This window comes from Cervus canadensis, chromosome 6 (assembly GCF_019320065.1).
Source record: "Cervus canadensis isolate Bull #8, Minnesota chromosome 6, ASM1932006v1, whole genome shotgun sequence".
In the NCBI taxonomy this organism is placed as follows: Eukaryota; Metazoa; Chordata; class Mammalia; order Artiodactyla; family Cervidae; genus Cervus; species Cervus canadensis.
In genome coordinates this window covers 82415165-82436599 of record NC_057391.1, presented here as the reverse complement: position 1 = coordinate 82436599, position 21435 = coordinate 82415165, and the positions used below count along the sequence as shown (strand labels likewise).

The following is a 21435-nucleotide window of genomic DNA, read 5'->3' as shown; positions in this document are numbered from 1 at the left end:
ACCGAGGCAGAGGGGGCTGCAAGAGGAGGCTGCGTGTGGCCCCGGGCCCCGGGGGCTGCCCACTCCCCCTCTCTTCCCATCTCTCCCACCTTGAGCTCTGCTGCCCCCCAGAAGGTTGCTTTATCTGCACCAACTGATCTAATAACATTCAGGCTCTTCGCAAGACCCCATCCCCCAGTGATTTGACAGCATGAGCTCCTAGAATTTAAAAAAAAAAAAAAGAGCACATAATTTGTGGCAAGTGGAGTTCATAATCTGTTAATTTATTATCGTTTCTGTCGACCTGGAGGGCCATTAGCAGAGGTAATAAAGGGAGATATAATTATAGGATCTGAGGCCACTCCAGACACAGCTGCTGTCACTCGGCAGCCTATATTTCATCGGCCGCTGGCGTTCTCTCCCCAGGGTGAGCCAGACGGTGGCTACCTGGGCGCAGGGCCGCCCAGGGACCCTCTGTGAGGAGGCCTCTTGGGGGGCTCCCCTGCAGAAGCCGTGCACATGTCAACCTGGGCCGGGCAGGGCCGGCTTGGAGGGGGGTGGGGGCGCTGTCTGACTGGGGCACCCTTGGGGCTGCCTGAGCAGGGAGGATAATAGTTAATAATGTCTGGGGGCGGCAATTCGTCAAGTGATACCACTGCCTGTGCTGCCTCTTGCTCTCATCTCTCCCTCCCAGGGAACCAGAGGTGGACACTCCAAAGACTTGGGCTTGTCCTCTGGGCAACCTAATACTTGGAAAATTCAACTCAAGGGGAAAGCCTGTGTTAGGGATGGGCAACTTCAGACTGACTCAAACAAAAGAAGAGCTGCTATTCTGAAGGAATCCCAATCACCCCCAGCTACTCCACTGATAGCACCCTTGTAGAAGAGTGTGTTCAGAAACATCACTTCATGGAAAATAGATGGAGAAACAATGGAAACTGTAGCTCCAAAATCACTGCAGACTGTGACTGCAGCCATGAAATTAAAAGAAGCTTGCTCTTTGGAAAAATGCTATGACAAACCTAGACAGTGTATTAAAAAGCAGAGACATACTTTGCCGACAAAAGTCTGTCTAGTCAAAGCTATGGTTTTTCCAGTAGTCATGTATGCATGTGAGAGCTGGACTGTAAAGAAAGCTGAGCGCCGAAGAATTGATGTTTCTAAACTGTGGTGTTGGAGAAGACTCTTGAGAGTCCCTTGGACAGCAAGGCGATCCAACCAGTCTATCCAAAAGGAAATCAGTCCTGAATATTCATTGGAAGGACTGATGCTGAAGCTCAAACTCCAGTACTTTGGCCACCTGATGCGAAGAGCTGACTCATGGGAAAAGACCCTAATGCTGGGAAAGATTCAAGGCAGGAGGAGAAGGAGACGACGGAGGATGAGATGGTTGGACGGCATCATTGATTTGATGGACTCAAGTTTGAGCAAGCTCTGGGAGATGGTGAAAGACAGGGAAGCCTGGCGTGCTGCAGTCCATGGAGTCGCAAAGGGTTGGACACTGAACTGAACTGAAACTGAAACTGAACTATGGAGGAAACGCAGCGGGGGTGCTAGCAATGAGTTTGCTCAGATGAGGTGCTCAGATGACCCTTCCTTCTGGCTAAGCTGGTGACTCAGTGCCGCATGAGTATGTCTGCTTCCATGCACAGCACCTGATGCCCTTCTGGACTGTTCCTCCATGGCCACTGCCCATCAATCTTGAAGGCCCAGCTCAACTCATGTGCTGAAGCCCATGGCATCTTTCCTGCCTCTGTGTTCCATCCTGTGGTTTTTCCTGCTGCATTTGATAACTAAGCCTCTTCCTTCTCATGAGTGAGATACAGGAGGTGGGAGATGGGTGGGTAGAGAAGAAACAAGATTGGTCTTCAGGGGTAATTGTTGAAACAAGGTAATGAAGGTTCATCATACTATTTGGTCTACCCTATCCTTGAAATTTTCCATGAAAAAAAATCTTTTTAAAATTATCTATATCATTCCCCAAGGAGACCCTTGGGGCAGAAATGAATCGAATTCTTTGGATCAGCTACAACTCCAAGCAAGAGAGCTTGTGCGTGCATGCTTAATCGCTTTAGTCGTGTCTGACTTTGTGCAACCCTCTGGACTGTAGCCTGCCAGGTTCCTCTGTCCATGAGGATTCTCCAGGCAAGAATACAGGAATGGGTTGCCATGCCCTCCTCCCGGAGATCTTCCTGGCCCAGGAATCAAACCTGAGTCTCCTGCATTGGCATGTGGGTTCTTTACCACGAACGCCATCTGGGAATCCCTCAAGAGAGCTTACATACAGTTCATGTGCAATGTGTGCGCATGCTATTTCGCTTCAATAAATGCATGCAAAAGCAGACATGAAGCACCCTTTGTGTGCCAGGCTCTGGACCAGATGACACTGAGGCATGAGGTATGGTTTCCCGTGCTTAATTCAGGGCAGCGGCTTGGGCTCCTCTCCAGAGCACTAATCTGAGCCGACTTAAGAAGCCAGGCCTTCTGTCTGTCCAGGAACCAAGATGGACAGTTGATGACTCAAGCCCCAGGATGGGGTTCTGACTTGTACAAGTCTGCTCTCTTTCTCACTCTCTCTTTCTAAGGGCCAGTGAGCAGGTCTTCAGACAAGTTTTTCATCTAATCTGAGATGGGATTAAGTCAATTAGTTTAACTGTATCAGGCACTTGATTATGTCATCACCCTTAATATGAAGTTTACATGCAGTGGCAGGAGACCTTATTAATTAATTTTACCTTAAACACTAGAAGGTCAGGCCCAAATAATTCAGCATGCAAATGTATGCAAAATAAGCAAATTAGCATTTGAGACAGACAAATGAGCCCTATGTTTATTTTATTTTTTGATCAAAAAGAATTCAGCTTTGGACAAGGAGAAATGATGATGTGAAAGGAGGCTTTTAATACTATTAGCAACGACAACAACCATGGTCACGGTCTCTGCCATTTATCAAGTGCCCACTGTGTTGGGGGGCTGGGCTAAATGTGTCATAGGCTCCCAGCAACCCAAAGGAGTGGGGGGCTGGGGGGCTGTTATTCACACGTGGGGACTCTGAAGCACAGAAAAAATAAAGCATCTCACACTGGGGCACCAAGTATCTCTCTCTAGGCCAGTTAGGACAGAGTTTGGGAGGAGGGCCCAGGTCTGCCTGTATCTTCAGCAGCCATTCTGCTCCTCTGCTCACTGCCCTCTTGGCTGGGCACTGGCAAGGGATGGAGCTGGGGGGTGGGAAGGAAAATGGGTGCAGGGGAGGCGGTGACTCCTGGCTCTGCTCCACCCCCTGGGAGGCACTGTGGGCAGGAGGTGGTCAAAAAAGGAGGCAGTGACCTGCGGGTCCACCAGGAGCCACTCCTGAGCCATTGCTGAGATGCAGTTATCTGCTCAGCCTGGAAGAGGAGCATGTGATGGGAAGCGGGGTTGTGCGGGGTGGGGGTGGGGGGGCGTGCCCCATTTGGCCCTGGGTTAGTGGAGCAATCCAGGCTGAGGTGTCTTAAGCAGTGGCCTGACCCTACACTGTTGCTGAATCAGCACAGGGCAAATTAAAAAACTACTGAGTGTGTAATCCCAAGAGGCTGAGCTCCTTAGTAAGGGCGCTCCAGCCCAGACCCCCAGGGAGCCCAGCCCTGAGTCCGGGAGTCCCTGCCGAAGGAATTCTAGGCTTCCTGCCAACGGTGATACCAGCACCATCTCTGAGCTGTTATCCGCCCGAAGGCTCACTCCTGTAAGTCGTGCACATAGCATCTTATATAAGGACTTTCTGACCTGCCCCAATCAACTGTGGGCCTTGGCATCTGAGGTTTAGGACACCTTTGCTACAGAACCATGAATGTTGTATTCATCTTTCAGAGCCAGTGGCAAACACAAAAGGGATCTACAAGACAGGAAGATAAACTGTCCCATGTCACATAGCTAGGAAGAATCCGAGTCTACCATAGGTCACTGCCAGAGGGGAACAGGCTGTCTCCCCGACACTATGAGCCAAGCTGTTAGAACTCTAAAGGAGCAAACTGCGCAGACTTCAGAAAGCCCCTCAGCAAAGATGTGATGTAGAGGATGTGGATATCTGTGTCTACATAAACAAATTATAAAAGTCAGCTCCCTCCCTTTATCCAGCTTGAAAAAGGCTGAAGGAGGGGTCTGGGGCCACAGGCAATGACGAGAAGTCTGGATCACCCAAAACCTGTTCATTACATATCTTCTCATGCCAGAAATGATCTTAAAATCATAGGATCCAAATTAAGAGACTGGCCTCCCTTAAGGTCAGGCAAAAGGCAATAGTGAGCATATGGCTGACATCAAGGATGTATCAAAAGCATCCCACACAAGCTCTCATTTCATCCCCACGTCAAAGTGCATGAAGGAGGTAGTGCTGGTATTCCCTGTGTGCAGACAGGTCAGGTGACCCGGCCCTGGGTCACACAGCTAGCAAGTTGCAGACCTAGAATTCGAACCCCAATCTGATTCCCAAGCCCATGTTCTTAACCACTCCACTTCACCAATAGGAAACAAGAGAGTCAATGCCTCTCCTGTTATTTCCCAGTATATGATCAATAAGGAGAAAACCCAGTTCTTTGGCCTTTAAGGATCCAAAGAACTTGCTTTGATTGTTACCTAATGTAGAAGCAATCATAGCCCCACTAGAATGCTAATCAGTTCAGGAGCATCACTGGACCTTCTAAACACCTTTTCACCTCCAATCCCACAAAGAGAGAAAGGATCCCAGAGAAGAATAGGCTTGCCAAGGTCCCACACGGCTCCTGGGTTCTGGGCTCCCATACACCAGAACCAGAGCTGTGGGGAGCAGAGCTGCTAGTCTCTGCCTACACCCTCCCCCAGTCTGTGGGGCTCACCTGGGATGTGCTTGGCCCAGCCAATGATGACCACAAGCTCCCTGTCTGCCAGGTCACAGAGAGTGGTCAGAGCCTTGATGTCACCCTCTGGCATGCCGGGGGGAGGCATGGCGTAGAGTTTGTCTGGCTCAGCCACCAGCAGGTAGGAGACGATTTTAGTCACTGCAAAGACCAAAGGGAGAATGTAAATGCCTGGGAAAAGAGGAAGGAGGCCAAGGTGGAGCCTGAGATGGCTCTGGAAGGAAATTTGGGTCCCAGGGAGCCCTAGGAAAGTCAAACATGTCTAAACTCGACTCCCTCCCTTCCACCCTGCATCCCGCCCTCCCTTTCTTCATTTTTCCTTATTTTTTTTAAAATTTTACTGATGTATAGTTGATTTACAATGCTGTGTTCATTTTTGCTATATAGCAAAGTGACACAGTTTTATATATACACACATACACACACACACATATATATACACACACACATTCTTTTTTATATTCTTTTCCATTATGGTTTATCCCAGGACATTGGCTGTAGTTCCTTGTGCTTACAGTAAGACCTTGTCATCCACCTCCATTCGATGTGTAAAAGTTTGCATCCCTACCAACCCCAAACTCCCAGCCCATCCTTCTCCCACACCCCCTCCCTTTCTGACTCCACAAAGTTGCTGGCAGTGATGATTTTGGCTGCTGGGAAATATCCCAACAAGGGAAGCTGCCTGGTGAATTCTCTTGAGAGGACCCTGATTCAAGTCCTGTGGGAGGTGAGGGGACATGTTCTGGAGATTGGAATCATGCTGCATTTAGAAAACCATTCTGTAAATCCTGGTGACTCAGATGGTAAAGAACTGGCCTGCAAGGCAGGAGACCCAGGGTTGGGAAGATCCCCCAGAGAAGAGAATGGCAACCCACTCCTTTATTCTTGCCTGGAGAATTCCATGGACAGAGGAGCCTGGTGGGTTAGATTGAGCGACTAACACTTTCACTTTCTGTAAATCCCATAAGAAAGATCTTCTGAATGAAGCCTGAAGTACCTGATACCAAGGACAGACCCTGCTGCCCCTCCTCGGTGGTCCTCAGTGCCCTAACCCAGCAGTGCAAAGGCGGCATTTCCCCAAGGGATGCCAGATGTTCCAGCAACAGAGGCTGGCAAAAGGGGCACAGACTGCCCTGCACTCACATGGCTTTTTAGCAGGAGGAGAAATCTGTAAGCTCAAGTACGGGCTGCTTTCTGAGTCCAGCCGTCGCTTGTATTTCTGGCGGCCTCCACGCACTCGGTCGAGGCGCACACCTGTTGGAGAGGAAAAGAAGGTCTCAGAGTTGTTCAACATCACCGGCGGTGTCAGTGCTGACTTCAGAGTACCAGCAATGGCTAAATCTTTCAGGGCTACACCCCGATGGCTGTTTGCACCTTGCCCCATGGCCAGCCTCAGGCCAGGTGGTTGGACAATCCTAAGATAATCGTCTTCACAGTAATGACCCATCCAGGTTTCCCCTAGACCTGGTCCTGCCTTTCTGTCCTGAAATCTCTCCCAAGCAAACTTCAGCTCTTGAGTCTTTCTGTTTCCAGAAGGCAAAGCCCAGCAAAAGCACTCCTCCAAGAGTTGGGGAAAGATGATGCATCATTTTAGATCTGCTATGAATCCAAACAGGACTGAGTTAGCTTGAGAGGAAAGAAATCCCTGCCATGGGTGACACTTCCAAAGAGCTAAAACAATGACTTTCAACCTTTTCACACAAGAAGCGTCTAGATGGTGGACACTCGTCACAAGTGTCAATTTCTGGATCCCACCCTCAGAAATTCTAGGGCTCAGTTCTAAAGTCTGTCTTCCACATAAATGCAGACACAAATGTCCTCTACACAAACCCCACCCAATGGGAACCAGGTAGTCCTGGTCACACCTGGAACATCAGTGCCTAGAAGGATGCCAACAGCAAGTTCAAAAGCAGGTGTGGCCACACCACACTGACACCCATTTCCAGTGGAGTAAGGCCCAATCCTAGGGAGACCCTTTATTGTCACTGAGTTCGTAACACCTTCAGGAAACCCACCCCACTCCTAGCCCCTGCCTTCTGGATACACACATTGTTACCACTTGACACCCCTGCCAGCAGGCAGGGTGGACAGGACCTCCTGTGGGTTCCTCACCCGGGCACACACAACTACGCATAGCCACCAACTTGTATGGCCTGCCCTAAAAAGATGGCTGGAGCCCATCGACTTAGCTCCAAGTGAGAACACCATAAGCAAAGCGGCTCTCCTTTCCTCACCACGAGATGGACCTTGACTGAAACACGCAAGAAGTCAAAGACAGAGTCCAAGGCCCCAGAGGAGCAAGCTCAGTGGCTTCACCTTCTCGTCCTTTCCCCAAAGGTCAACAGCATCACAATACAGAGCTCCAGCCAGTTGGTCTTCAGGGCCCTGTCTTTCCTTGGCACTTCCTCCTGCCAGTCCTACCTTCTGCCATCTTCCTGGCCCAGGGGGTGTGTGCCAAGGGCCTGGAGGCTGCTGTAAGCCCACCCAGCCAGGCCGCCCTAGAGGGAATGTCTTTTGGGGAGCCAGTCGCTTGGCATTTCATCAGCAGTGTCCATTTTACCCCACAACTGGCTCTTTTGTGCTTGATGCTGAACACGGCTCTAGTAAAGTTTTTCTTTTCCAGAACAGGGTCTACCCAGTGTCCCACCCCTGCTTCCTATTTCAAGGCAGCTCCCCTCTTGTCATCTTATTAAGGAGGCCAGCAGTACTGTCCTCAGCTGCAGGGGTATGGGCAGCCCTGGGCCAGACTTTCTTGGTTAGGGCATCTCCCATGCCTGGGCTCTCAGGGGCTTTCCTTGGTCCTTGTCTGGCTAAGTGTGGTCCTTAAGCCTCCTGATGACAATGAACTTCCCTTCTGTGTTGAGTGTCAGAATGGGTTGCAACTGGCCACCTTTGCAGTGGGTGCTCCAGGATCAGATGCTGAGATAACGCAGGCGGTTTATCTGGGAGGCAACCGCAGGGAGGAAGTCAATACGAGTGTGTTCCTGAGTGGATGACTGTTGTGGACAACCGGCTCAGCCTCACCGCGGACCCGGGGAGGCAGTGTAGAACGTGCCTCAGCTATGGTGCTGGGGACAAGGGCCACTGGGGCATTTACCCACTTCTCCCACAGTCACTGGCAAGTCACAGGTCTGCGTTGAGAAGGCTCTGGTGGCCAGAGAAAGCCCTGGGCAGAGCCGCAGTCACGAGGTGGCAGGTTAGCACACACTTGATAGAACCCTACTCAGGTGTGTGCGGGGCATCAACTGCTGCCTCCTTCTCAAAGGGTGGTCCCTGACCAGCAGCAGCAGCAGCAGTAGCAGGGCGGAGCTTCTTTTGCAAGCTCTCAGGGCTGGCCCCGGGCAGAAGCTGAGCTAGCATTTCAGCAGGGTGATTCGTACGCACAGGAAGAGTTTGAGCTGGGCTGCACCAGTCTCCTAGCAGACGTGTCTGAATAATCCACTTCCATTAGCACCTCGGGAACTTGACCGGGCAGCCGAATCCCATTCAGCAAAAGACCGAGACCCGTGTGCTGATGGGACTCCTGCTCACCCCTCCCAGCCCCTTCTGGGAGGTCAGAAGAAGCAGGCATGTGAAGGCAGGAAGGATGGCCCACCGTACCATGAAGAGTCTTCCTGACCCCGTCCTGTGACCCAGCCTGAAAGCAGCTCAGCCCTGCCTACTACCCCCGAGGAGAGTCCAGCCCTCCACCAGGCTTCTCCGCCTGGAAAGCTGGCAAGACCATGAGTGAAAACGCCAAGCAGTAGGCATAGAGGACTGTGAGGATCCCAGTTTCCTGAGCACCTACTATGTGCCAGGGTCTGACCTGGAGTCCAGAGTGGGGCCTTTCTCCACTTCACTGGCTTTCTCTGCTAGAAGCCAGTCTCATGAACTCCCCCCTCCCACCCAGGCTGCCTGATCCCAGACAGTTGTCAACGGGACAGGGAGCTGCTCAACAAGGGGAAAAGGAGGCACCCACCCCTCAGTGGGGCAAGGAGATGGGCATATGCCACCTCTGTCCCTGCCTCCCCATCTAATACACTCTGTCCTCACACAGGGCCTGGCACTTTGTGGGTGTTCGAGAAAATCTTGATACATGCACGAATGAACCTGCCTCCAACCTGGCCCCACCCCAGTCCCCCATCTAGGCTGGGTGCTTCTTCCCGGGCTCCAATAACACACTGGGATTCTCCTAATTAGGCACTCCTTACGACCAGGGGCTGCTCACCGTCCTACTCCAGGGGCTGCTGTGGTACCCAGTATGTCACGTGGGTGCTTAGAAAACGGAGCTGTTACTAAGATCATCATGGTCACCAACATTAGTACTCTTCCCCCAAGTTGTGTGCAACCTTCCGGTAAATCACATTGACAATGAGAATGAGAACAGCCAATCTTATGGCGGGCTTTCTGTATGTGTTGCTGTATTTAGTCCACAAGATATACAGCAGGGGTTATTATCCCCATTTTACAAGATAAACTGAGGCTCACAGAGATTTAGTAATTTGCCCAATAAATGAACCAATACCCAAGTTCTTTGCCATTCCAGGGTATGACTTTCCAGGGCACAGCAGGTATAAACTCTCTAAATTTTCTCCTCTAGATCTTGACAGCACAATGGTCAATAGCTCCAATCAATAAGTGTATTGATTATCAGGTTATTGTGATTAAAAAAAAAAAGGAGCCTGTAGGGTTTGATTATGCACAAATTGATATCTGGTATTGAGGTTTGTTTCATCTCCTTGCTTCCCATCTGCTTTTCCAAGTCGTGCTCAGCTCACAAACCCAAATCCCTCCAGCCCACAGGATCCAGTGATCGAGGTCCCAGGCCGGCTCCGCCCTTACAGGTTGGGCAGCCTCGGCCAAGCTGGCTCTCACAGCCTCGGTCCCAGTGTAGAGATGGAAGCTGTGGTTATACCAACTCTGCTTGCCGCATGTGGCTTTTGTGATAAAAGACAAAATAGTGGGAAAATGGTTGGTAAATCGGAAAGTGGTTCCAATAGCCGAGCGAGGCCATCACTTCCACGGCTCTGTGTCCTGGCACTTCACATACCACCTCCAACTCAACAGGCTCTTAGAGGACAGGGTCCCGTCTGCCCCAGTTCTGAGATCTCCCTTCCCCATAACACTGCCCCACAGTCAGGGTTTGTCAATGACCATTTAGGGTAGAGCTGTCTAGGGTCATAAACCCTGGCTGGGATTGGGCAGATGGGCCCCCCTCTAAATGAATAGCCCAAACCACCCCCAAAGGCAGTACATATCCTGGACGCACCTTGAAGGCCCAGTCCAAGTATTATCTCTACTGGGAAACCTTTCCAGACTCCCCCTGGCAGAGCTGACCATGCCATTCTTGGGCTCCCTTTGTCTTTTCTGTGTTACAGCCACCAAGGTCAAAACAACTCTTCACCACTGTACACCATGCGCCCATCTCCCTGGTGGATTGTGGGCAACTCCTGGACAAGGACTTTCATTTCATTTATCATTGCAGTCCCGGTTCAGCACCCAACTTGTGGGAGGCAATCAAGTGTCTGAGTAAAGTGATGTGCCCGTTAAAATGAAGCCTTTTCGACCAAAGAAACAAAAGACCTTCCCCCAGCTTCCATTTGTCTCTCCAGCTGCCAGAAATTCACTCTCTCAAGGCAACCCATTCCTCCTGAAAATTTCCCCTGGTATTGACCTAAATTCTGTCCCCAGATCACTTCCTACCCTGCATTCCATCCCACAGGATTATCTCCCTTCCACAAGACAACCCTTTATGGACTTGAACATCCTTGGTCACCCTCCTTCCATAGCCAAGCGCCCTGTATTTCCTACATTTGTACAGTGCTTTCAGGCCGGTCACCTCCTCACCTTCTACGCATTTGTCTTTATTGATGTGATCTGCTCTGCCCTGAGAAGGTTCAGCCCCTCAAGGGCAGAGACAGCAGACAGAGATCCGAATTCCTTGGCACTTGGCCTAAACAGACATTGGTCTATGTTGTTTATACTTATTATCTGTCAATGTGTGTGTTTTTTCCCTTGACTCTGCTGCACATATTTAGTGAACAAGAAGCAGCTCCTTCCCAAGAGGTAATGGTATGGACTGAGTCCTCATCCAGAGAGATACAGCAGCATGTTGTATCGTGAATCCTTTAGAGGTGGATCACCAAATTCTAACCATTGGGTCTAGCAGACATTATTAGTTGTCTACCCAATTTTCATTCCATTTCCCCTTTTCCATGCTAACAAGATCCAGATTTTCTTCATAGACACAATGAGCCCTAGCTAGTCCAAGCAATTTTGTTTCCCACGTTTTCAGTCTCCCTGGTAACCAAGGCTGGTCATATGGCCTGGTTCTGGCCCATGGGATATAAGAGGAAGCCCATGGTGGGAGCTTCTGGGAATGGTTTTGCTTTTCTGATAAGAGAGACAGACATTGTTGGTGCAGCTCTCTTTGCCTTCCTTCTGCCCTGACCTGGAAGATGAAGCCTAGAGCTGTGGCAACCCCTTTGCAACCACGAAGCAGCTATGTGAAGACACCAAACACCAGAGAAGAAAGGCAGAGCCTGAGCCCCTGACGCTGTGACCGAGAAGTCTGTGCAATCACCCATCTCCAGACTTCTTGTTTGGTGGGGAAATCAATCTCATTTATTGATGCTTAAGCCACTAGCAGTCAAGTTCTCTGTAACTTGCAGCAAAAAGCAATTTTCACTGATAGGATGCGCAATTACTTTTTAAATTAGGATACTTAAGTCTTTACAAACAGCAAATGGAAAAAAATAAAGCTGGGGATTTGAAACTGAAACGAGAGTAAACTCATTGTTTGTGTTCTTACATTAGTGAAATATCTAAAAGGCAGGTTCAGGGAGCGTATTAAAATACTAAGTAATTTACAGTTACTGTCTGGGATTATTAGATTGTATCATCTTATTGATACTTTCTGAATTTAAAAAGGCATCAATAATATTCTCAGGTAAAGTGTACCAGATCTCTAAATACTATAATAAATACTTATCCTTTGCTTTAATGACTGTTCAGTACAGTTTAATCCCTTAAGATGTGCAGGCCAAAATTAAGTATTCATTAGTGTGTCATTTGAATACAAAAAAGATTGATAATTACTGGAATGCATGTACCTTGAAGACTGAGGCCTTTAGCTGAGTCCAAGCCCAGATAAGAAGCTGTCCCCGTTCTTGGCCAACATGGTAACCCCCTTAAATCTAACAGATACAAGTATAAGCTGAAGTTCACCTCTACTGACCAGTTGCTCCCTGGTGCTGCCCCTGCTCTAAGCGCTGCATGTGTATATTTCATTTAGGGATTGCAACAACCCTATGAGGGAGCTTCTATTATTATCCCATTTACAGATGAGGGAAAGTGAGTCACTTGCCAAAGCCTCATAGGAAGGAATTCGATCTGACTCCAGAGCCCAGGCGTCTTCTGTCTCTCAAAGGGCCCTGAGTCACTGGTGGTAGAAGAAATCCAGCAGTGGGGGGGCCAGGGCCATACGGCACACCCCTGGGGACCAATCGCCTGGAATTCCATCTGAATGGTGCCCTGGAGCTGTGCCTCCCAGCGCCCTGAAGCCTGTGTGGCCTCAGCAGAGAACAGACTCCCTCATTGCTGGTGGGGGAATCCTGCCTGGAGGCGGTTTGAGAACCACCGGCGTGTATCGGGCAGAAGACCCTGTCAGAGCCAGCTACACCTCCGCACCAGCAGCCTTCTGCCCGGCTGTCCTCAGCTGGCTCCTCTAGTCCCACCTACTACTCAAGTCAGCCCTGCCCCATCGCCAGGGATCTCTGGTCTCTGGCTTCCTGCTGGGTTTGCATTGCCTCGATCAGAGAGCTGGAAAGAGGGGTACTTAACCCTTACTCCCTTCCTGCTGCGCCCGAAGTGTAACTCTGACCACTAAGTACAAGCCCAGTTCTCTCTGACTTCCTGGAGCAACTCCTCTCTGGTCTCTTAAGGTTGAGATTATTAAATGCTCCCTGCTACTGCTAGTCTCAGGGTGTATCACCCCCTCTGGTTGTTTCCCCGGATCCCACCCTCCGCTCTGTAAGTAGTGCCTTCATAAAATCCTCTTTGGTGGCTCTGTGAGGGGACATCTGTTCCTGCCTGGCCCTGAGCAAGACAGCGGGGAGGTGGCTGTGCTTGGTCACCCTTCCCCAGGAGCAGGGGGCGAAGACTGTGAACAGAGTGAGTGAGCAGGTTCACACTGAGATGCTCCATTATAAAGTCTGGATGCAGGGACTTCCCTGGCGGTTCAGTGGTTAGGACTCCATGCTTCCACTGCAGGGAGCACAGGTTCGATCCCTGGTCAGGGAACTAAGATCCCGCAAGCTATGTGGTGTGGCCAAAGAAATGCCTGGCTGCAAAGATCCAGGGGCCTACCCGGCTGCCACTTGCTGCTTGGCCTGGAGACTGTGCTTGTTTTAAGAGTTGCAACTGTGTAGAGGCCCAGAGGGGTCTGTGCCTCTAAAAAGAGGAAGCACGGATCTTAGGGTCAGACCTGACTCTACCCCTTGCTGCCTTAATGACCTTAAGCATGTTCTTCACCCCTCTGTGCCTCAACTCCTGCACTTGTAAAATGAGGATGACAGTAGCACTTACCTTTATTGTGGTGAAGATTAAATGAGTTAATGCATGTAAGGTACTTAAAATATTGTAGATGACACATAGGGAGTGCTCAATAAATGTTAGCTAATAGTAACATTATTAAAAATACTTTATCCTTGAAACTGTTCCATATTGTGACTGTATCAAAGTAAATATTCTGGCTGTGATATTGAACTACAGTTTAGCAAGATGTTACCATTGGGAGAAACTGGGTAAAGGGTAAACATGAGATCTCTCTGCATTATTTCCTACATCTACATATGAATCTACAATTATATCAAAATAAAAAGATTAGTTAAAAATTTGTTTAACTACTTGTGGAAATGCAACCCAGCAATTCCACTCCTAGGTCTGGACTCAAAAGAACTGAAATCAGGACTTTGAACAGATACTCATCTGCATATGTTCTTGGTGACATTATTCACAGCAGCCAAAAGGCAGAAACAACACAAATATCCATTGATATGATGTGGTATTATACATACAATGGAATATTATTCAGTCATGAAAAGGGAATGAAGTTCTGACACTTGCTATGACATCGAGAAACTTTGAAAACATTATGCAAAGTGAGATAAGCCAGACACGAAAGGAGAGATGCTGTATGATTTCACTTATAAGAAATAACTGTTAACAGATAGGAAGTAGCTTGGAGGATCCCAGGGGCCGGGGACAGAGAGAGGGGCGTTATTGTCATTTCTATTTGGGATGATGAAAAAGTGTTGGAAACACATGGTGGTGATGGTCACAAAACACTGAATGTGCTTAATGCCAACTGTATGTAAAAAATGTTTTTTCCTTAAAAATCGTTTTTAGGGAATTCCCTTGTGGTCCGGTGGTTAGGACTTGGCACTTTCACTGCCGTGGTCCAGGTTCAGTCCCTGGCTGGGGAACTAAGATTCCACAAGCCAGATGGTATAGCAAAAAAAAATTTAAAAAGGCTTTTAATAGGTGAATTTTGTTGTATATATTTTGCCACAATTAAAATAATGTAATATACCTAGAACGATTGAATTGTACACTTTACCTGGGTGAATTATATCTCAATATAGTAATCATACATAATTACTACCTGCTTTGAAGAACTGACTCATTTGAAAAAACCCTGATGCTGGGAAAAGATTGAAGGCAGGAGGAGAAGGGGACGACAAAGGATGAGATGGTTGGATGGCATCACTGACTCAATGGACATGAGTTTGAGTAGGTTCCGGGAGTTGGTGATGGACAGGGAGGCCTGGCGTGCTGCAGTCCATGGGGTCGCAAAGATTCGGACACAGCTGAGTGAATGAACTGAACTGAACTGAACTGATAGTAATTATATCAAAATAGTAATATGCCCAGTACACAGTAGGTGCTTAATAGGAATCTCTTTCCTTTCATCTGCCTAGGAAAGTGGTAGTGTCTGCCTTGAACTGCCAGCTCGCCTCATGCGAAGAGAGAGAAACACATCCCCTTAGTTGTAACTGCTGCTGCTGCTGCTAAGTCGCTTTAGTCATGTCCGACTCTGTGTGACCCCACAGACAGCAGCCCACCAGGCTCCCCCGTCCCTGGGATTCTCCAGGCAAGAACACTGGAGTGGGTTGCCATTTCCTTTTCCAATGCATGAAAGTGAAAAGTGACAGTGAAGTCGCTCAGTCGTGCCCAACTCTCCGCGACCCCACGGACTGCAGCCTACCAGGCTCCTCCATCCATGGGATTTTCCAGGCAAGAGGACTGGAGTGGGGTGCCACTGCCTTCTCCGTAGTTATAACTACTGTGAGTCAGATGTGTTAAACAAAACCTCTCAAGAAACCAAGATTCAGAGACGCAGAATACTGTGCCCAAGGGCACACGGTGCCAACACAGGTACCCCCCTGAATGTGCTCAGCTGAGGCCACACAATCCCCAACCCCCAGCAGCCTCATCACTGGGCTGGTCTCCCTGCACTTGAAATGCCCAACCCCACTTCCCAGCTCAGGGCACAGGAAAGAGCGAAGAAGCTGCTGGGCTGCTCTGGGAAGAAACTGCTTGGAGGTGTCGGGGCTGGGCAGTGGGGGAGGTTGGTAAGGGGGAGCTCCCCCAAGCCCCTGTCCCATCTGCTGACCTCTCCAACCCACCACAGGCACGTCAGAGCAGCCAGAGCTGACGGCTGCTGTGCCCTAGATCAGATGTCCACTTGCTGACTTGATGTGATCAGGCTTCTGACTTTTTTCTTAATGAAAGTAAATAATTCCTGCTCCCCCCACCCCTCAACTCCCCGCTTTCTTCTCCAATGCCCTCCCTAAGCTGGCCAAGATCCCAGCCTTTCGGAAGTAAAAATAGCAGAGTATGCAAGGAGGGCAGCAGCTGGGGGGTGGGGGGGTGCAGTTTAAATTTCTTTCTTTTATCCCAGGCACTAAAAATAACCAGGTAAAGCTGGGGAAAGCATGGCCCCACACCTGGCCCACAGCCTGTCCCTGTGACAGGCACTGTGGATCACATTTCTCTTCCCACAGGAAATGCAGGCAGGGTTCTGAGCCGGAGTCTTCTCCAGTCCTGACACTGCAAAGTTGTCATAGTCAAGACCCTTCTCTTCCCCCTAGAAATCCCCACCCCACTCCGCTCCCACCCACACACACCCAACTGAACATCCTTGGTTTATTTATTAATGATGTCTACAATGCTGTGCAGTTTGCAAAGCTCTTTCCACATCTCGTTTGATCTGTGTCACAAAAGTGAGGAAGAGGGAATACGTGATTATTACTATGCCCAAGTGAAAACTGAGGCTCAGAAAGGTCAGGTAACTCTCTCAGGGTCACACAGCCAGGAAAGGTCAGAGGGAGAATCTGAAGCTTGATCTCCAAGCCGTATCATCTTTGCTCTGAACTTGAGACCACCCATCCCGTATGACCATCAGAATGTCCTAAGAGCCTTTGAATGACACAGAACCCTCTTCAAGGTTCTGAGTCAACTGGTTCTAAGTTCATAGGGGAGCTATACAAGAAAGGGTAATTTTGCAATCACTCCTCTGGTGACTCAGATTACCTACCGGGCCTGGGAAGCACTGCACTAAACCTATTTTACATGGTGCTTTTGTCTAAGCAGTGTTCCTTCCAGGAGACTTAGGTGTTGACTCTCTACCTATAAGTTCTGCCGAACTATAGCTGACCCATCTCCAGAAAGAGGAGCAACCCCCTCTAAAGGGCCCAGGGGCTGTGGGTCACGTGGACGTGCTGATGCCCACCTCGCAGCCTAGCAGAATGCCCTAAACACTCATCCACAGCCCCTGCACAATCTGGCTCCCTTCAGCCACCTGTCCTGCAGGGGTTTCTGGGTGACAGGTGAACTCACCTAGCTGTCTCTGGCAGCGCAGCTATCTTGGGCTGCCTTTTACCCTGATGTTATATCATAATACGAAGAGTGCCTGGCACTTGGCCCCCTATAAGCTCAGAGAATGAAACCTTGCAGGTGGATAAACACACATGCCGCCTGGTACTCCAGGGCTTGTGCCAGCTGCTCCAGAGTGGGTAAGATGCTACTGGGTGATGAGGTCCTAGCCTTCTGCCTTTTAAAGAAGTGTCCACTCTCTTGCTGCTCTCTCCTCCAGACCCTTCCCACCCAGAGCACTATGTCCCCAAGGACATTTCAGCAAGGCTGAGTTATCCTTGCATTCCCAGCTACCAAGAAGTCTCTAAAACTGAACACCAAACCAGGAAAAGCTGTTTCAGCCCAGTCTCTCTTTCCATTCCCTTCCTCTGCTCCCCAGTTGAGGACAGGCTGTAGGCTACTGGTGACTTCCCTGGTGGCTCAGACGGTAAAGCATCTGCCTACCTGGGGTTCAATAGGGGAGATCTGGGGCTCAATCCCTGGGTCAGGAAGCTCTCCTGGAGAAGGAAATGGCAACTCGCTCCAGGATCCTTGCCTAGAAAATCCCATGGATGGAGGAGCCTGGTAGCTACAGTCCATGGGGTCACAGAGTCAGATGCAACTGAGTGACTTCACTTTCTTTCTAGGTTACTGGCCAAGGTATCTACAATGAGTTGGACTGGGCTTCTTAGAAGGAATTCCTGGGACTTCCCTGATGACCTAGTGGTTAAGACTCTGCCATGCAATGCAGGGGACAAGGGTTTGACCCCTGGTTAGGGAACTAAGGTTCCACGTGCTCTGGAGCAACCAAGCCTGCTCACTGCAACTACTGAGCTTGCGCACTCCGAAGCCTGAGTGCCACAACTAGAGAGCGTGCGTGCCACAGTGACTGAAGCCCAGGCGCGTTGGAGCCCTCACGACACAGCTAGTGAGTCTGTGACCCACAGTGAGAGATCCCACACGATGCAATGGCTATCTCACGTACCACAGCTGGACCCAACACAGCTAAATACATCTTTTAAAACAGAATGAATTCCTGTATAACCAAGGAGATTGGATTCTCTCCCCTCCGCCCCCCGCAACCAACCACTTGATTATTTACTAGCTGTGTGGCCTTGGGCAAATCACTTGAACTCAGTTGCACTAGATCAGTCATGGCAAAAAGCTGTCAGCTACGCCACCACCCTCCATTTCCTGGTCTGTGGCAGACATTGCTAATCAATCATGGCACTCTTGCTTACTGATCCTGGGTTCTGCCTAAGAAGACTTTCAATCACATATTCTAGGCAGTTGCCCCACACCCTAGAGCTGACAGTTCACGTAAAATCAGTTTGCCATCCCGGAGCCAGCTCACTGTACTCAAAAGTCAAGTCCAGCAGAATTCAAGACCAACACGGGGAAGGCAGATTAGGAATGCATCTTTACAGTAGCAGGTTAAGAAAACACGTTTAAAAAAAAAAATTGACACAGAAGTGCAAGCCATAAAGGAAAAGACTGATACATCCAATTTACTAAAATCACTAACTTCTGTGCATCAAAGGACTCCATAAAGAGAAGAAAGCTATAAATGAGATTTTTATAATACCAACAAAAGCAAAAATGACTAATAAAATGGCCAGAATAAATGGAAAAATTGGGGACAGGCTCAGATAAGCACCTCACAGAGCACAGCCCTGTGCTGGGAAATATTGAGGGCAGGAGGAGAAGGGGATGATAGAAGATGAGATGGTTGGATGGCATCACTGACTCAATGGACATGCGTTTGAGCAAGCTCCGGGAGATGGTGAAGGACAGGGAAGCCTGGTGTGCTGCAGGCCATGGGGTCACAAAGAGTTGGACACAACTGAGCAACTGAACAACAAGAGCAGCATATTGTCTATGGCTGTGTTCCCATTACAACAGCAGAGTTAAATAGACAGAGACCTTTTGGCCCACAAAGCCAAATGTATGTACCCGGCTGACTCCTATAATACAGAAATGAAAATAAATGAATTACAGAACCATGCAACAAGAAGCATTCATCTCAGAAATACTGACTAAAATAACCAAGATGCAGAAGAATACGTATAGCATAACTTCATTTAAAACTAAAAACACGATATGATTCAAGATACAAACCTACGATAAAACTACAAAGAAAGGCAAGGAAAAATAATGTGAAATCAGGATAATAGTTGCCCTTGAAAGTAATGAATGGGGGCTCAGACACAGAGGGAACCTCAAAAATGAGGGTAAAATTTTTTTCTTAGCATGGACAGTACCAGTATTTTCCCTACTTTACGTGTGTTTTTGGTCAATAACAATGCCTGTCCTTTAAGATATGTTCTTTTCTTTTTCCATACTGACACAGTTTTAGTTGGACACATGGTAGTCCCAGCTAAAGACTACAATTCCCAGACATCCTAGCACAGATATGTGGCCATGTGACTAGATTCCACCAATGGGTTGTAAATGGAAGGAGCTTGTTCCACTCTGGCTCCTGCCATTGGAATGATTTGATGTAGGGTTTTCTTCCTTTTGGTTGTCTGGGAGATGGGGATAACTGAGTGACAAGTGGAAACCACTTGCTAAGGATGGTAAAGCTGCCTAAACAGTCCTGGATCACCCTTGACTCTCTCGACTATTTTATTTAATGAGAAAGAATTAAAATTCCATCTAGCTTAACTCTGAGATTTTTGTTTTGAGGGAGGCAGTCTCTTCGTATAGAAGTTTAGACGTAACCAATATAATATACTGTAAGTATTTTTCTGGATCTACTCAATGCTTACTTTTTATGGGACTGTTTTGCTTGTTTTTGTTTGTTTTTATTTTTAAAGTGGATGGATATAGTAAGTGCTGTCAACTCTTCAGGAAAGTTTCACTGAGAAAGGCAGCAGGGTAAGATAGCAGTAGCTGAACAGAGATGAAGTTTGGATCAAAGAACAGTTATGAAAGTGCAAGTCGCTCAGTTGTGTCCAATTCTTTGCAACCCCATGGACTATATAGTCCATGGAATTCTCCAGGCCAGAATACTGGAGTGGGTAGCCCATCCCTTCTCCAGCAGATCTTCCTGACTCAGGAATCAAACAGGGGTCTGCATTGAAGGCAGATTCTTTACCAGCTGAGCTACCAGGGAAGCCCTAAGTACAGTTGTGGGCTTTTTAAATTAAATTTTGTTTCTGTGCTGATGAAAATGACCCAGCAGTGAGGAAGGGTGTGATGGGGCTGGAAGCAGACATGATACTATAGGAGTGAAGTCCCTGATAAAGAGGAATGCCATTTAGAGCAGAGGTGGGGAGACTGACTTTTGATAGGAATAGAAACACCTCTAACAAGACTGAAGATGGAAAACAAGTGGGAAGGTTTGTGGATTCAACAGCAGGAAGTTTAGAAATTCCCTACTTAACTGTTTCTATTTTCTAAAGCAAATATGAAGCAAGGTCATCAGCCAAGGAGCAGGGAGGGAGGGAGGCTACAGGAGATTCAAAACTGCCCTCTGGAACATGGAAGAAATCAATGATTTAGCACAGTGTGGAGTCTCTCAAATCAATGACTGACATCTTATTTTGTGGTACAACTCTAGGGGCTTTCCCTGGTGAATGGGGAGCAAGATGAATCAGGCACTATTAACATTTCCCTTTCACAGAGGAGGAGAGGGAGGCTTAAGAAGTAAATCACCCAAGGAGTTGATAAATGTGCTACTGGGGTTTTACAGGGTCTATATGACCATTGAACCTGTTATCAAATGTCCGATGAGCCAAAGCCCTGAATGAACAGTAATAAGAGCTCAGCACAGACAAGACCATCTTCTGTGACTTCATTCAATCCACAGTTCCTCAACCAGAGTCATCAAGTCATCGAGCCTGAGTGGCCCAAGGTGTGAGGCCACATGGGAAGATATTGGGAGCCATCAGCTAGCTGCGTGTGCCTCTGCATGTGTGCCTGTAGGGTGGGAAGTGGTTCAGGGCGATACAAACATCCATCAGAGTTCTTGTGCTCTAGTTCAAAACTGTTCTCTGAAGTGCTCAAGAGTTGTTTTGTTTCAGAACACTAATGTATTTTAGAAAAGAAAGAGAATTTTTAAAGGCAAGTCATCTCTCATCCTCTTTCTTCATTCATAGGGCCAGAGAAGTGGTATTTCTGGCATGGGCTAGAGGCAGGAGACTCTATAAATACCAAGCCATTAAATCCCATGCAGGGGGAACCTGATCGGGGCTGCCTTTTAATTTCCTGACATGAGTTGGCCACTAACCCAATTACCCAGAATCCCTGGAGGAGCCCTCTGCCTTCCCGACAAGCACAAAGAGAGTGAGAGCGTATTGCATGGACGGCAGCCCAGCTTTCACGGAAATCAAATATCTTTCAGAAAACACTTGGGGAAAGGCAGGCCAGGGGCTGAGGGGAGGAGGAAATGGGGCGGGCCTGGGAGGCTGGGGGCCTGAGGGAGGTAAAGTGAGGTGAGGAGAAGGAGAAGTTTGCAGGGACAATCTGTGCAGGGTGATTTGCTGAATTTCCAGATGTGGGGGCGGGGGGCTGGGGTGCTGTGAAATGCAGCAAATGGTTTTCCAGGTTCTCCTGGCTTAGGGGCCATCAGGCCACACCCTCGCCCATCAGGGGAGACTGTCTCCATGGTCCTCCCAAGGGAGCCCCTCTCATCCTCATTTTAGACCCCAGATGGGGTCCGCCCAAGGCAGATGCCTCCTCCAAGACC

General features: G+C 48.7%; 1 protein-coding gene and 1 non-coding gene across 4 annotated transcripts in view; one reads left to right on the top strand and one right to left on the bottom strand.

The window, feature by feature from the left end:
- Nucleotides 1-21435, bottom strand: part of ESRRB (estrogen related receptor beta) — a 179563-nt gene that overhangs the window by 11583 nt on the left and 146545 nt on the right. For all 3 annotated transcript variants that reach the window (XM_043472622.1, XM_043472621.1, XM_043472623.1), the window contains 2 exons: nt 5994-6104; nt 4830-4991 (listed from right to left, as the gene is read on the bottom strand). In XM_043472622.1, the coding sequence (XP_043328557.1) occupies nt 4830-4991; nt 5994-6104 (273 nt within the window). The remainder of the gene's footprint in view (nt 1-4829; nt 4992-5993; nt 6105-21435) is intronic.
- Nucleotides 14243-14314, top strand: TRNAE-UUC. Its single transcript has one exon. It is a non-coding gene; the product is annotated as a tRNA-Glu (tRNA).